At 45.7% G+C, this 17,107-nt stretch overlaps 1 protein-coding gene and 1 long non-coding RNA gene across 3 annotated transcripts in view; both read left to right on the top strand.

Moving 5' to 3' along the window:
• Nucleotides 1–78: 78 nt before the first annotated feature.
• On the top strand, nucleotides 79–3,089 carry LOC124243807 (uncharacterized). The gene is made up of 3 exons (XR_006889785.1): nucleotides 79–164; nucleotides 340–523; nucleotides 1,869–3,089. It is a non-coding gene; the product is annotated as an uncharacterized LOC124243807 (long non-coding RNA).
• A 936-nt stretch (nucleotides 3,090–4,025) lies between these two features.
• Nucleotides 4,026–17,107, top strand: part of PUS7 (pseudouridine synthase 7) — a 46,954-nt gene continuing 33,872 nt past the window's right edge. The window contains exons 1-4 of one of the 2 annotated variants that reach the window (XM_046670062.1): nucleotides 4,026–4,246; nucleotides 12,777–13,209; nucleotides 14,345–14,429; nucleotides 14,563–14,664. In XM_046670062.1, the coding sequence (XP_046526018.1) occupies nucleotides 4,117–4,246; nucleotides 12,777–13,209; nucleotides 14,345–14,429; nucleotides 14,563–14,664 (750 nt within the window). In that variant the 5' untranslated portion in view covers nucleotides 4,026–4,116. Of the gene's footprint in view, nucleotides 4,247–8,611; nucleotides 8,631–12,776; nucleotides 13,210–14,344; nucleotides 14,430–14,562; nucleotides 14,665–17,107 lie in introns of those variants that run through there. The other variant, XM_046670063.1, reaches the window with a different exon arrangement.

Here is a 17,107-nt window from a genome sequence, read left to right as displayed (position 1 = left end):
CCTCTCCTCCCAGAGAGGCCCTGCCCGCGCCGTCGCCGGCCGTGCGCAGTGGCCCCCCCTGCCGGCCGGGGGGGCGTCGCCGCTCCGGAAGCGGGGGACGGTCCTTCCCAACCTCGATGAAACAGCCTCCACTTCTTCGGGGCTCATAATGATGGAGCTTGAAGGTATCTCTCCTTCCACGCTGAGCTTAATCATGAATCATTTCAATTTGTATTTTAGATGTTATCCCAGATGTTCCGAGAGTGTGAGGGGGCTTGTTGACTAGCTTTAATGTAATTTGGGGAGAGCTGTTTCGTTGGGAAATTTCCTGTGTCATTATCTTTGGATCTTGCTTTTAAGGATGATCAGATTCAACTAGAGATGACCCTTCAGTTTCCTGCCTAGAGGGTGCAGATCTGGTTGTAAACGTTCTTGGAGCCGAATGGAGGAAAAGGACTCAGGATCTAATGTGCACTTTGCACAGTGCAGAGACCCAAAAACACCTGTTCTTTGTCAGGTAAAGTTATCTGACAGCCAGCAAGAGGTAGGTAGAGGACTCAGGGATTTGACCAACTTTAAAAGCAACCATGGAAGGAGGTAGCATAGAGACTAAAACAAGTGGTGGGCGGGGTGGGGGGGGTGGGGGGGGGGGGGGGGTGAGCAACCCTTAGAAGAAACAGAAACCATTCAGTGGGGAGAAAACTTAAAATATGTCTATTGTGAAAGATGACATGAGTGGAACCATACTAAAATAGAGCCAGAGCAGTCATTTCAGAGGAATTGCCTTGCATGTCTTGTTTCCTTTATCTTCCGAACTGGACCAAACCACCAACATTCCAAAGAAGTCAGTAAGGACAAGGATATCTTGTCTGTAAGAACTGATGGAACCAATCAGTGAAGTACAAGTCTAGCCTTTTGCCTGATGATTGAACCTCAGGCCAATCTATGAAGTACAAACCTAGTCTTATCTCATCTAGCACCAATGAACTCTTCTTAAATACAACTCCCTTTTTCCATACAAACCTTGAGCCCCTCTCCTATAATCGGGACACTATTTGGGTTTCTACCTGCATCTGTGCTCCCTAAATTACAATTCTTTGATCCCAAATAAATGCTTTGCCTCTTAAGCTGGTTTCTGTTTGTGTAGGTTGACAGTATATATACATATATATTATATGTAAAATCAATATTCTCAGATATGAAATACCATTGCAACCATAAAACAATAACAGGATACTATTATATTTAAAAAGGAGTATTCAGAGACCAAAAAATCTGATAGCTGACATGAAAAACTCAATGAAAAGGTTGAAAGATAAGTGTTGGGAAATATCCTAGGGAAAAGAAGCAAAAGGACAAAAAAAGGAAAAACAGGAAAAAAAAATAATAAATTAGAGGACCACTCCAGGGGGGCCAAAAATCTGAAAAATAAGAGTTCCAAAAGAAAAAAGCAACTGGGGTTAGGGAAGGAGTGATCATCAACAAAACAATTCAAGGAAATTTCCCCAAACTAAAAGTCATGAGTTTCCAGATTGAAAGAGCCCACTGAGTGCCCAGCACAATGGGTAAAAGTTGACTCACCCCACGGCTCATCGGTTGAAACTGCAGAAAACTGGGGGCAAAAAGACAACCTTAAGCTTCCAGAGAGAAAAAGCGATCTCCAACAAAGGATCAAGAATCAGCATATCTTTCCATTTTTCAGCAGTCACGAAGAAAGCTAGAAGACATGGGAGTGATTCTATCAAATTTCAAAAGCAAATTTATTTCAAACTAGAGTTCTATACTTGATCAGTAGTAAACTACCAATCAACTAGGGGCAAAGGATAAAGGTATGTTCAGACATTCGAGATCTCAAAAAATTTCCCTTTTATTTACTTCTCCTTTCTCAGGAAGCAACTGGAGGTTGTGCTTCACTAAAATGAGAGACTAAACAAAGAAAAAAGGAGACATGGGATATAAGAAACAGAAGATCTAACACAGGGGAAAAATGAAGTATGATGCCCTGACAACAACTATGCACTCGACATCGATTGGTGTAGGTCAGAAGGCTCCAGAAGAGACTCCTTCAGAAAGGTGAAACTGATAGAACACCTCATCTATCTAAATCTCTGGAGGGAGAGATTTAAACAATCATTAAGAAGTTTGGGTTTGACTTAGTGGTGAAGAATAAGCCAAAATAAGATAATCATTAACTGCAGGAAAAACAGAAAGCTGAGCAGAAGAGAAGGAATCATAGTATACTATTTTTGCCCAACATGTTGAGTAATGTTTACCTGGTAATGATGAAGTAAACACAAATCTTTTTTTTTTTAAGTACAATATAACTAGATTGGACAGGTAAAGGGATGGGAAGTGTGGTGGGGGTGGCGGAAGGGTTGGGAGAAGGAAGAAGAGCTAAATCTTCATTTTCCATTAAGTGAAGTCAATAGGTAATGCCTAAAAGTGAAAAATCAAGAAATAGCAATACAAACATTTTATATGGAGAAATGAAGGTAAATACCAAAATAAGCAGTTGAAAGAGATGAAATGACTGCCTTTGAGGAGAGGGAACAAGGTAAGGGAAAGACTGGAGTCACAGTCTCTGCTGATTCATTGTAAAACTTAACAAGGCTTCTACAGAATTATTTGACCCTAAATCACAGGCATGTATAACTCTGATAAAAATAAAAAATAAAATTAAAGGAGTAAAAAGATTCTCTAAACCCAAATGTTTGCTTCTGAAGAATTCACTTCCTGGTAAAGGAAATACAAATGAAAATCTATAATTTAAGATTGAGTGCAGTGGGTTCAACAATGGAAATGTTTGCATGACTGGGGGAGCACAGAAAACAGCTACTCTCTGGGGAGTGGAGAGAGACACCTAAGATGGACACAACTCCAGGCAATAATAAGGACAAAATAGGAGATAAATTGTGTGCGCTAGGCTCTTAGCAATCCATAGTGCTGGTGTGGGGTGAAAAGCAAGATCCGAATATTATACATGTTTGGCTGTAATTTTTTAAAGTCAAGTAGAACATTAAACTGTTAAATGTTTATTAGAGGGAGTTGGTATGGGGGAGAGGCTCTGAACACATTTTAACTATACAAACCAATAAAGGGCTGCCATTTTGGAAAACTGAAAATGCATGTTTCACTCGGACCTTGTCTAAGGCGGTTTGGGCTGAAATGCAAAAAGGGTAAGTTTTAACCGTGGACCCAGCTAATGGCCAAAGACATGTGAACATTCCTTCCTCCATGCACGTTTATGAGAAGTTGGGCCACAATCTCAGAGAAGATACTCTTTAAAGTATACAAAAGTTAAAAGATTAGGATTGAATTTTTACTGAGTGGCTGCGGTAAAAATATTTGCAGTTGATGTCATTGGGACATTAACCAATGAATTAACCACAGCCCAAGGACGTGTGATTGTACATGCATTAGGGACAGAAAACTATCCAAGGTACTTAACTGAAGTGAATAATTTCAGAGTATAGAACACTACAAGTCTATACTCAGTTAACCAGATCCCCACATGTAAACCCAGATTTTAAAATAAGTCTATAGCTGCTGTGGAAAATGGTATGGGGTTGCTCAAAAGATTAAAAATGGAATTACCATATGATACAGCAATTCCACTTCTGGGTATATACCCAAAAAAATTGAAAGCGAGGTATCAAAGAGATATTGGTACACCCATATTCATAGCAGCATTATTCACAGTAGCCAAAAGATGGAAGCAACCCAAGTGATAATGGATAAACAAAATGTGGATAAACAAAATGTGGACTCTTTGGGGCATGATAAAGTCACTTTTGCTCTAGCCAAAGCCCAGCTGCGACCGCCTGGGGACTCCCTGAGTGAACGGACCCCCGACAGCTCTCCACCCCACAGCAGGAAAAGCCAGTAAGGGCGAGCGCGTGGCGGCCCCCCACCGCACTGAGGCGGGTGGGCGGGGCCTCCCCTTCCGCGCGGGCGGCGGGGGCGGGGCCTACGACGGGGGCGGGGCCTACGACGGGGGCGGGGCCGGCGGCGCAGGGCGAGCTCCGCCCCGGGGGTGGGGCCGGCGGTGGCGGCGCGACGCTGCGCCGCACGTGTGCGAGCCCGGGCGCCCGCAGGGCCTCTGAGAGCTCCCGGCCTCGGGCGCGGGCGGCGCTGTCTATGCCCGGCCGCCCTCGCGGCTGGCTCTTCCGAGCGGCCCTCGCCGCCGCCGCCGCCCTCCTGCGCCCGGAGTCGCGCGCCTGCCTCCTCGCCGCCCGGCCCGCGCCGCGCCCGCGCTCCCAGGCCCCGGGTAAGTGCGCGGCCTCTGCGGCCACCCTCGGCCCGGCCCCGCGGCCTCAAGGCCCCGCCCGGAGGGGCCAGGCGGGGCGGGAAGGCGTCCCGGCGGGGGTCTGAGGCCCCCACGGTGGCTCGCGCCCGCGGGAGCGCGCCCGGAGCCCGTCGGGTCCTGCGCTGGCGGGCCCGGCCCCGCCCCCTCCCGCGGATCGCGTCCCCGCGCCTCTCGTTCTTTGCCCCCGACTCTTCTCCCTCGCGGAAGAGACCCCAGCCTTTATCCCGAAGCCGGTGGCGGCTCCACACCTCGCGGGGCCCGTCTGCTCCAGGGTCCCGCCCACGTGCCGCGGCCCTCGTGGTCCCCCAGCGCTGCCTGCTGCGCTCGTTTCGTGCACGTTTCCCAGAGCAGGAGCGTCTCCTCCAGCGCTCTGCCCGGTGCGTGTTTGGTGATTGCGTGGAGGCGGTGCTGCTGTGCGTGTTGAAACTCATCCACGCGGAGTCCTTCCCGCCAGCTCTGCCCTGAGAGGTCCGTCCTCATTGCCGGGGCTTGGCGCCTGCCAAGAAGTAGCGTTTGGAGACAGTTTAGGTTTTCAAATATTTGGTCCCGTTGTCAGACCGCTTTTTTTTTTTTTTCATTCCGAAAATAGAGGATTACTACGGGCTTTTGTTTCAAGTCAGTGGTCATCTGTGAAACAGGCATGCCCCATTGGCCTGGGAGGCCTTGACAATTGAGGGATCTGTCAAAAATCAGGCTGTACACTCATACTGAAAAGGGGATGGATGAGCAGTGATTTTGTTCCGTCTTTTGGCAAGTAGCCAACAGTCCGAATTTATTAATTTAACAACTCCTTTTGAACATATCTTTTGATAGAGACTGGGTGATACGAGTATTAATAAAACAAAGCTTTTGTCCCCAAGTAGGAGAGAGAAATTACAGTCCAGCTGGTCTGTTGACTAGGTTTGCTCCTGCCTCAGGCCCTTTACACGTGCTGTTCCCGCTGCCTGGAACTCTCCCCACACATCTTTTCGTATCTGGTTCTTCCTTCAAATCTGCTCAAAAAGCATCTCCCCAGGGAGGCTGCCCTGAACAGTACCCCTTGCTCTCATTCCCCTTACTCTGCTTTATCTGTGGCCCCTATGCTTGCATGTTCTGAGATTGTTTTTTATTTTATTCTCTGATGTATCCTTAAATAAATGTAAGTTCAATGAGGGCAGGAAATTTTCCCTTTTTCCCCATTGTCTAGAACAGTGCCATCAACATAAGAGGTGCTCAGTAAATATTTGTGGAATGAGCAAATGTCAGGGACTTAACTTTGCATATGAGAGTATAGAGCGTGCTCTGCCCTGAAAAAAAAAGTGCTCTTTATCTTGAGGGCTCCTGGGATTCCTGACAGTTTGCAGAGGATGGAGCATAGGTGCATTTAAAGAGTGGAAGGTGTGGAGGGTTTTGAAATATAGACAGGATTAAGGCTAATACGGCTCTTGTTTAAGATGTTTGTTTTGCAGGAAATAATGTTCAGGGACTGTCGTCAATGTTATATTAAAATTTTGAAAATGCAGAACTTTATTGTGAGTGCAGAGGAAGCTTATTGGTGAGTCTAATATCTTAAGGAAACAGATTTTAAAATACTGTTACAGTTGTAATATTCCTAACCTTATTTGGCCCATTTGGAGCGTAGAGGAAACAAACAAGCATTATTTTAGTATTCCCTCCAAAGAATTGTGTAGATTTTAAGTTCATGGGAAGATATCAGTGGGTTTCATTGTCTGCCCCATCGTCTGCCCGAAGCTTCTGATCTGTAGATTTTACTGGACATTTGAGGTGCTGTCATTGCTATCGTGGATGGTCTATTTGTGCTGCATAACATTTCTTTAAAAAGAACTTTGTTTTTAATACTGTTAAAAAAAAAACAGCTCATAAAGCTGCTCCCTCCCTTTTTTTTTAAGCTGGTCACTTTTTAGAGCTTTGAGGTATGATGCTTATGTATATTTGGATTTTCCTGAATGCAAAACTCATTTCCTTAGGAAAATCACATGGGGGCACTCAGGGTCATTTTATCTTTGTGACTGAATTCCTCTTGGCTCTTCCGTGTTCACAGGGTCCTCTCTCTCATTTAAAAATTATATTGCATTTCAGTCTTTCCTTTTATATAGTTCCTGCTTAGGAAAATGACACTTATTTGAGTTCTGCCTCTCCTAGTCCAGAAGTTTGCACAGCTGGTCTAGGAAATGTGTTCTCAGCTTCTAGGCCCACAGACAGAACTGAACAAAATACATATGAAGAGATTTATAATCATTGGTGCTATATTTACTTTAATAATTGTCTGCGATAGGACCCTCAGCCTAAAACAAATGAAAATTATAATTTCATTTGAAATACAAAAGAGAGATTAGTTAATGAGTTTGTCTTTGCAAGTAAATACAACAAGAAAAAGAGATGAGGCAAGTGTTTACAAGTTTCAAGAAAAAGACTGCCAGAAAATCACTAAAGGCCTGTTTGTTTGGTGCTCTTGGCAGTGCTTTGACAGTCTCTTAAAATTAAATGGTGTTTGAAGGAGAAAACCATGTTTCATCATTAGCCCGGAGAACAAAAGAAGCATAAGATGCTGTTTTTTCTCCAGACTCAGCAATACAGTGCTGCCACGTAAACCATCCTTAATAAAAATTAATGGCAGCAGGTGAGTAGGAGCAGCTATTTCAAACCTTTAACCAAGTCATCCTTTTTCAGCTTTACAGAGAAAGAAACTGAGGCTGAGAGAGGTACATGACCCGCTTAGTAAATAGCAAAACCTAGATCAACTCCGAGTGGTACCCCACAGACTGCAGTTCGCTGAGTAAGGGCTGAGAGCGGCGCTCGATGCTCCACCCTTGTGCGGGGCCGGGCTGGTCTGGTCAGCGTTCCAGCCTCAGTGGCAGTGCTGCGGAAGCAAGTGTGAGTGGTTGAGACTTCAGATCTGTCATCTGCCAATGTCCTCATTCCAGGGATGTTAGGTGCCACACTGCTGGCCTAAACCTTCTAGAATTTCGTTCACCAAGTCTCTGATGTAGGCGCAGGGCAATGTGAGGGCTTGGGATGAGGCCACGTTCTGACTTAGGTGACCGGTAGGCGGTTTGTGATGACACTCCCTGAGGTAACAGGTGCAGTTTCAAAGCAGTGCGTTTGGGGTGGGAAATGGTGAGATCAGTTTCGGGCGTGTTGAATTTGAACCTCTGATGTCCCTCTGGCTGGCTGTGTCAACTCCGAGCGAGGCGCTTCGTCTCTGGGCCTCCGGGTTTCAGAGCTGAGAGGGGCTGAGTGGCTGCGTCGGGGCAAGGTTCGGGTGAGCTCACTGCACGCTCTATGGTTGTCCTGCTGTCCTTAGATCGCCTTGGTCCCCTTGGCCCCCGAGCAACCTGGGGAGCTGGGGATGGCGGAGTCCCTGCTGGAAGACTTGGGAGCGAGAAGGGAGCAGGGTTGGAGAAGGCACCCAGGGAAGCCCAGAGTTGCGTGGCAGACAGAGAAGGAGAGGAAAGGAGCTCCTCCTGGAGAGGCGGGGAGAGAGGAGAGCGGGACCTTGTGCTGCTGGGAGGAGATGTCAGGTAGGGCCAGGATTGCCTGCTGTGCGTTTGGCAAGGAGCCCCACGCTGGCGGGGCGATTATTCGGTTCACTGCGGTGTCGTGTCACGGTCCTGGGGTGGCGTCTGGCAGGGGGTGCCTGGTGAGTGCAGCAAGGGAGTGCACTCCGCAGTGCTGAGGAGCGAGTGAGGGTTAAAGTGAGTGTGGGGGTCCCTTAGGAGGGTTGCCCTGTTGTGGGGATGGTCATAATAAGCGATCTTGTGAATATGCTAAGGACGTGTGTCTGCCAGAGGTCCCTATCTTCTTTGTGAACAGCAGCTAAGACTTGGGGAAGACCGCATGACCAGCGATGGGCAGGCGGCGTGGAGGGCTGTCATGAGAGAGGAGCGCCCTGACCCGGTGAGGTTTTCTCCAGCAGCACCAGGAGCACAGACGTCATCGACAGCAGAGTTGGTCCTTGGTTGAGGTTTCGCAGGGATCCTGGAGGAGAAGGGCTAGTGAGCGAGAGTGTTGAGCGGCAGCTAGGAGTGGTTGAGGTCTGGGGTGCTAGAAGAAGGGAAGATGGAAGAGGCCGTGTCTTGGGACTGGATGTCTCGATGTGTTTGCAGACAGGCGATGGCAGAGGGAGCAGAACTAAAAAGACGGGCGGTGTGCTCAGGGTAGCATAGTTTATGTATCTTTTTGTACTTTGAGCTTTTATTTTTATGATAAAAAATTTCAGACATGCAAAGTAGAGAGAGTGATGTGATGTGATCTCCCCTTATCCCCATCACCCAGTTTCAGCAGTGACCAACGGACGGCCAGCCTTGTCTTACATCTGCACCTACTCCACTTCCATTCACTGCTGGTAAGGTATTTTGAAGCAAATTCCAGACTATCTTTTCAACTGTAAATATTTTGGTTTGTGTCTCTAAAACATAAGGATTCTATTTCTAAATGTAACCACAATAGTATTATTGCATCTTAAAAAGTTGACAGTGTACCTTAATGTCATCAGATGTCCCCACAGTTTTAGTACGCCTGATTGCCTCATAAGCACTTTTTTTCTTTTTCTTTCTTTCTTTCTTTTTTTGGTGAGGAAGATTGGCCCTGAGCTAACATCCATGCCAGTCTTCCTCTGTTTTTTGTATGTGGGATGCCACCAGAGCATGGTAATAGAGAGGTGTGTAGATCCACACCCAGGATCTGAAATGACAAACCCCTGGGCTGCTGAAGTAGAGCACGCAAACTTAACCACTGTGCCACCAGGCCAGCCCCCATAAGTGCCCTTTTTTAAAATTTTTTTTTTTTGGAGAAAGATTAGCCCTGAGCTAGCATCTGCTGCTAATCCTCCTCTTTTTGCTGAGGAAGACTGGCGCTGAGCTAACATCCATGCCCATCTTCCTCTATTTTATATGTGGGGCACCTACCACAGCATGGCTTGACAAGCGGTGCCATGTCCACACCCGGGATCCAAACAGATGAACCCTGGGCCGCAGAAGCAGAACGTGTGCACTTAACTGTTGTGCCAGTAAGTGCTTTTTTTAACCGTTGATTTCTTTGAATCAGGATCCACCCATTGCCTTTCTTTGTAGGTTTATGTGTAACTTCCCCCTTCCTTTGTGCCCTTGCTGTTTATTAGTTGGAGGAACGGTGTCCTTGTCCTTGCAGAGTTTCCCATGGTCAGGATTTTGCTGATTGCTTCCTTGCGGTGATGAACATCTTCTGTCCCTGGGTGCCACCTACGCTAGTAGTTAGGCACAGAGTTTCCGTCAGTAAGAGTACTTCGTAAATAACAGCGTGTACTTTCAGGAGCACGCAGTGTGTGGTGGTCTCTTTTTTGCATGTTAGTGACCGTTGGTGGTCCTTGTCCAGGTCCAGCGTTTCCTTAGGGCTTTGCTACTTACTGTGTGTTTGATCTCTGTAAACGGGGAACGGCTTCAGCACCTTCTTCCAGAAGTCTACAGAATGTCTGTTGCCACCTGTTCCACCACCCTGGATTCTCTGGCGTGCACGTGATATCCTCGGGGTCTGCAGCCTTCTTGAGAGAGGAACGGGCACTGGCGTCTGCTTGGCTCCTGCTATGCGTCGCGGCTCTGTGTTCAGTGCCACGTTTCATCTTCACAGCATCCTGCGAAGCACGTATCATTCCTGGTTTACAACCGAAGAACGGGGGCTTGGGGACATTAGTGGTTTCCTGGGACCAGTTACACAGCTAGAAGGTGGTGGGGAGAAGCGCGGTACTCAGCTACCCACATGGGAGGCCAAGTGGGAAGAGCGGGAGTTAACAGAGGGAGGCACGGGAGTTGGGCTCGTGGCCTGCGGAGGAGTCTTGAAGGTGACCTGCGGTGCGTGTGCAGGGCCTGCCATCAGAGAGCGCGTGGGCAGGCAGTCTGGGAATGGGCCCCGGCCTGGGCTGGGCCTGAGTGGTTGGAGGCGTGTGGAAGATAATGGTACGTGGTGCTGGATGATGGACAGCGCCAGAGCAGGATGAAGCTGACATTTCTGCGAAGGAAACGATCGGTGTTTCCACGAAGGCCTGTGGCTGTGAGGTTGTTAGGAGGAGCCTGCTGAGTTCTCGGCACTCTGGGCAGGAGAGGGGCGTCCCGCCGACCAGGAAGCCCTGAGCCCAGGGCCGAAGCGGCTGTTCCTGGCCGTGCTTCCCTGACGCTGAGAGTCCAGGCCTCTGAAGGGCAGCAGGGTCTCCTGGAGGCTCCTGTGGTGCCAGCTGGGAACGTCATATCGGCATTGGGGAGCCCTTGTGGGTTTTAGGTGACAGTGTGTGTGACACAGTGTAGTGACTGGATGCAGGATGTGCCCCGGGCACTTACAGCACCACAGGCCTATAAGTGGGCTTGTCTTCTCCCACCATCGTCTCCTCTTCCTGGGGTCCCCAAGGCAGAAAACCTGAGTCATCCTGGAGTGTTTCCCCTTTCCTCCCCCATTTGTCACCCAGTCCTGTCCCCACCACTCCTAAATGTCCCTGACTCCTCCCCTCCTTTCTGCCGCCCTTGCCTCCGCCTGGATGAGCTTGCACTGATTTCCTGCCTCAACTACAGCAGTCCCCCTGCCCCGTCTTCCAGCCTGACCTCCATTGCTCTTCAGAGGGCTGCCACAAAATCTGACTCACCAATCGAGCGGTGTTTGGTTTTGAGGATGTAATTCGCTCCATCTCGCCTGGTGTGGCCTCCGCCCACGCCCTAGCTTTAACTCCCGGCTCTCTCCTTGTGTGTTTTACCCTCCACAATACGTGCTGAGTCCTTGGGGTTCTTCCAGCACTCTGTGCGCTCCCATCCTCCGTGTCTTTGCACAGGTTGGTCCACCGCCCCCAAACAGCCACCTCCCCTTTTTCCACGACCTTATTCTTATTCATTCCTCAAAACTCGGCTCCGGTGTTCATTTCTGGTCTTCATAGGAAGGATGTCTTCTGACACCCTCGCCACCAACGCCCTGTGAGGTCTCCTTTTGTTCCTGTATCCCCAGGTGAGCCTGGGGTCCTTTCTGTCTGCCTCACTGGTGTGTAGGCTCCGAGAGGGCAGCTTTCTTGATGTCAAGAGAAAATGAAGTAGCATCGGCATTGCATAAAGCAGCATTCTTTTTTACTGTTCCTCGCTTAGAACAAATAAAGAATAAATGCTTTCCTATTTGAATTGGAGATAATTTTATGCAACTAGTTGTGTGTTTCTGTTTCAGTTTCTTGGTTTCTTCTATTCTGTTTATTTAATTTTTTGTCTTTCAAAGGAAATTGTTTTTACTGACATTTTTCTGTACCTTTTCCCTGTTTTTTTTGTAGCTATCATGATCCTTTTTTCTTTCGCTTTTTGCATGTATTTGTCTTTTTCTTTGCTTTCCATTCTTGATTTTTGACTATGAGGCAGGATCAAATATGGATTCTCAAAATTTAGTTCATCATCATTATTCTTCTGCGATAGATGCTTCTGTAGGTGGGTTTCTTGTTATCCAAGCTTTGGAGAACTAGAATATTAACTCTCTGCTCATTGATGTTCTTTATGAATATGTTTACTAAGTACCTTAGTACGTTAATTTTAGCATCTCCCCATATAATTATTATGGAAAAATTTTTATCCTTATTTCACCAAGAGCCTCAAATAAGATGAAATTAGGCACTCTTGGTCTCAGATAAATGTATTGATCTTGATTGTCACCTGTTGCCCTCTGTCAGGCTGCTGTGTACTGGGAGGTATGTGTGCCTTCTGAGACTAGCTCAGTACCTTGTGTATGGGCCAGTTAAATTATAATCTGTGTTTGTTAAGTTGTGGCAAAATACACATAGCGTATAACATCTTAACCATTTATAAGTGTCCAGTCCAGGAGTGTCGAGTTCATTCACAGATTCGTGGAGCCCATCTCCAGGGTTCTTTCACCTTGCAGAACTGAGACTCTTCCCCCGTTGAACAACTCCCCCCTCCCCTTGCTGTTTTTTTCTTAGTATGGTATGATATGAGTATGCTTTCATGTCAGTAAATGTATTTATACACTATTTTTATTTAATCACTTTTTCAGAAGGATAATAATGTATGTGAAACAAAGTTCAGGTGATACAACTGTGGTGTTCGGTAAAAACAGCACATCTCCCAGCCACCTCCATCCTGCCTTAGAAGTAACCACCTTTCCCAGATTTAATTCACATTGTTTCTACATACTGTGTGGTTTATGGACCCAGGCGTCATTGTTCTTAATTTTTTCTAATCTAAAGCCCAGAGGTGTAAGTATCATTACAGCTAAAACGTTAAGCTCTTTCGTAATTGTTTTCTTAAGATCCTCCCTGAAGGTTGTGTTTCTGAGTCAGAGGAAATACATATTTTAAGGGTTTTGATGCACACTGTCGAGTTCCACACGGAAGTGTTGTGCTGTTGCTCTGTCCCACCAAGCTACACACCAACAGCAGGAAGAATTATTTTAATGAATGATTTTCAGGCCCCTAGGAACGAAGTTAGCTCTGTTTGCTGAAACAAGCCATTGTCACTTCCTACTCTCTCTTCCTTCCCAAAAGGTTCTCTTAAATGTTTTCTTGGAGCCTTAAAAATGGAGATGACAGAAATGACTGGTGTGTCACTGAAGCGTGGGTCCCTGGCTGTCGAAGACAATGACAGTGTGGCGCCAGCTGAGGAGGCAAAAAGACAGAAGGTGTCGGAATGCTGTCTGACCACAGGCCGAGCCGGGCTGGAGAATGCCTCTCCCCCCAGCGGTGAGAATGTGCTCGGGCCACCTGGTGCTGTAAGTGCGGGAGAGGGTACAGAGAATTCTGATGCTCGGTTGGAAGAGGAGGAGGAGGAGGAGGAAGATGGCCTTTCAGAGGAGGGGGACGAGGAGGAGGAAGCGGAGAGCTTTGCAGACATGATGAAGCATGGACTGACCGAACTTGATGTAGGCATCACCAAGTTTGTAAGTTCCCACCAAGGATTCTCGGGGATCTTAAAAGAAAGGTAGGTTTAGTTTATGTATAAATTTATTTTAGTTATATTAGTTCTTTTCTTTAGAAAGAAATCAGCAATGTATTCCATTTAGCTCCCTATCCCCAAGGATTGTTTGCACTGATGGTCAAAAATGAATAGGAGGAAAGAGAGCTGCTGAAATGGGTAAATGAGACCATTTAAAGATAAAAGGAGTAAATAAAAATAATTTTCCAGTGGTATGCATTGTTAATATGTGAATGGGTGCTGTTCGTTCCTTTCAAATAAACCATTTTAAATGGTTTCAGATTTTTTATGAATTGGTCTTAAAATCTTAAACTCTTTCACCTGAATGTGCCACATCTACAGGAGGAAGGAGGTGGTCCTTGGAGCCTGATGGATCTGGGTGTGAATCCAGTTCAGCCACTTTATAGTTACTTGACTCCTCTGAGCCTCAGTATCCTCATCCCAAAAATGGGTCCTAATACCACCTTGGGGTTGTTGAGAGGATTTTAAATAATGCATATAGAGTATTTATCATAAAGGTAAGTTTCAGGGTGGTTCATAGTAGATTTACTGGGCTGTGACTTCATTAACCATTTACAGTATTTTATGATTCGCTGTACTATGGACTGTCTGTATAATCATCGGGTAACATCAGTAAGCTTTGATTTATGCGTTTCTCTGGAAGAGTAATTAGGAGGGTCTTTTCTTTACATTCTGATACAAAGCCCAGGGTGCGGCTCAGAATTCATTAAGAAACCAAAAACATAACTATATATATATATTTTTTTTTGAGGAAGATTAGCCCTGAGCTAACTACTGCCAGTCCTCCTCTTTTCACTGAGGAAGACTGGCCTTGAGCTAACATCCCTGCCCATCTTCCTTTACTTTATACGTGGGACACCTACCATAGCATGGCCTGCCAAGCAGAGCCATGTCCGCACCTGGGATCCAAACCAGTGAACCCCGGGCCAACGAGAAGCGGAACGTGTGAACTTAACCGCTGTGCCACCAGGCCGGCCCCCATAACCACACTTCTATATGAAAATTTTTTAAAAATCCATGTCTTGTACAACAGTAAATCTTACTGTTAATCAACTTTCTCCTAAAATTAATAGGAAACCAAATGCTGATGCTCTGAAGTTGTGTGTTTTCTTTTCATCAGGTACTCCGACTTCGTTGTTCATGAAATAGGGAAAGATGGGCGTGTCAGCCATTTGGATGACTTGTCTGTCCCAGTGGATGAAGAGGTAGGAGCAGCTTTCCAGCAGAAGTCACCTTCTGTATACAAATAGCATTTCCTAGAGGTTGTAGCAATATAGAGCTGTAAACAGCCTTGCATTCTGTGTGAGACTCACCAGGCTTCTCGTGGGTATTTTAAAGGCTCCTTCGGAAGATATGTTGACGGTTTTGACAGCCGAAGAAAAGCAGCGTTTAGAAGAGCTCCAGCTTTTTAAAAATAAGGAAACCAGTGTTGCCATCGAGGTAAATAGTAGTAAAAAAACATGTGAAAAGGTTTTCTAGAGTGTGACTGCTTCTTTTTGGGTGAATGTTAATACGTGTCTATTGGAAAAATTACAGCAGTTAACAAAAGGGTGACTTTTCTCTGTTTGATCTAAAAGAGCATTATACTAAAAATGTTTCTATTGGTGGCGGATAACCAGTATGCAGATAAACTGGCACAAAAAAGTTATGTTTTGTTTTAAAAAATTTTTATATGACCACAGATCAGCAAAGAAATCTGTTGTTTGGAACCACAGAATGACAGTTATATCACATGGTATCTACTGCTAAGGGCTAGACCTCCTGGCAGTCGGCTGTGTGGCCCTGATAGGGAGGCCCCGGCTCTGTCTCTAGCAGCCTCTCCATCTCGAGTGGGGCTCTGGGTGGGGGAGGGACCGGGGGGAGGAGGTAAGGGAGCGTTTCCTTGCTCCACTTGAGTCCACTCGTGCTATTCAGAAAAAGGAGGACTCAGCTACTAAGTAGAAGAGTAAATGCCTTTTACAAATCTTTCTGGCATGAAAATTTTATTCTTCTCAATTAGTGCTGTCCAACAGAATTATAGTCTGAGCCAATTTTTTTCATTTTAAATCTTCTAAAAATTTAAAAATAAAGAGAAGCAGATGAAATTGATTTTTAACAATATGTTTTAGTTTCCCTAATACATTCAAAATATCATTTCACTGTGTAATCAGTATTTTAAAAATTACTAATGAAATCTTTTACATTCTTTTTTTTTTCCTCCTGAGTTTTCAGAATCTGGTGTTACTTTACGCTAATAGCACATCTCAGTTCAGACTAGCCACATGCCCACTGTTAGTGGCTCCCGTATGCGACAGAGCGGCTCTAGGTGATGTCTACAGCAAAGCAAATGTGTTACAAGATTTTAAGAATCTTGTAGCACAGGATTTTTAGCATTTTAAGTTTGTGTTAAATTAATTTTGTACCATCTTTTAACAACCTACTGAATTTGGGGTTGTCTGAAATTCCCCCTTCCATTGCTCCCAGTTAATAGGAGTTTACTGTAACTTTTCAGAATTCGTTATCTGCCTCCAATCCTCATCTCCTCTTCCACCACCAAACTTCCCAGAAGTGGGTAATGTTACAATTCTAGGAATCCTCAATTACTGAATTTACCCATAGACAAAGTTTTCAGCTATGCCAAGGAGGAAATTCCTGAGAATTGGTTTTGAGAGCAGTCCAGGAGAGTGGTCCAGGTTTCCCTTGCTTGTGCAGTATGGCGGTATATCTTAGCCCCATAATTTATATTAAAACTACATAGATGGCAGGACTTGCTATCATCTTAAAGACTGTAGTTATGCCATCGATTGAAAGTTTTTACTTTTCAAAGCCTAAACCATGGGCAAGTTTCCTCGTCTGTAAAATAAGCACCACAGACTTTCTGAATTTGTGAGGTCCAAATCTGCATTCACTCACGCACAAACTGTGGTTCCAACTCAGTGGTCTCAGTAAATTCCAGATCTAGACTTACCCTTTGATATGAAAATGTCACTTATCTATAATGATAACGTACTTTGTTTTCATTTACATTTTTTATTTTGCTAAAATAGTGTTAAGTTTCGTTAGTGGTAGTTGTAGTATATCAGCGTTTTTCAGCTTGCAGGTTGCAGCCCATCAGTGGGTCATGAAATCAATTTAGTGGATCTTTTTTTTTTTTTTTTTTGAGGAAGATTAGCCCTGAGCTAGCATCTGCTACCAATCCTCCTCTTTTTGCTGAGGAAGACTGGCCCTGAGGTAACATCCGTGCCCATCTTCCTCTACTTTATACGTGGGACGCCTGCCACAGTATGGCTTGCCAAGTGGTGCCATGTCCACACCTGGGATCCGAACCAGCATACCTCAGGCCATCAAAGTGGAACGTGCAAACTTAACCACTGAGCCACCAGGCTGGCCCCTAGTGGATCTTAACTAATATTTTTTTAGTGTAATAAAATAAAATAGAAAATAACAACGCATTGCACATAGAAAAGATAAGTACTGTTTGTAAATTTTTTTTAGACTTTTAATTAGGCATGTTCACATACATGTTTCTGGCTATTAAATCCAGATGTGAAACGTATTTCTTAGTGTAAGACCAATTCAGAATTGGAAAAACAGTCACGTAATAAGTTTACGTTTTCTTGATGTTGATTTTTCTATAATGTCACTGAAATAATTCCGTATAGACTAGGATTCGTTATGAGGCTGTTGTAGATTAGACTGCTGGGGGGAGCAGAGTCTCTGACATCCCAGAGGGCCCGGCTTGCCTGCATTTCCGTCTTTGAGTCCTGAGGTGTTTGTCCGGCAGAGTCCCTGAGAGGGAGCATGTGGGATGAGTGGCTCTGGAGCCCGACAGCCTGGGTTTCAGATCTGGCTCTGCCTCCATCCGGCTACCTTAGACCTTAGACCCGTTCCTTAGCTTCTCTCA

Source organism: Equus quagga, chromosome 8, assembly GCF_021613505.1.
Source record: "Equus quagga isolate Etosha38 chromosome 8, UCLA_HA_Equagga_1.0, whole genome shotgun sequence".
Classification (NCBI taxonomy): Eukaryota; Metazoa; Chordata; class Mammalia; order Perissodactyla; family Equidae; genus Equus; species Equus quagga.
Note: the sequence above shows the minus strand (reverse complement) of the source record. Positions and strands in the feature narration are given on the sequence as shown.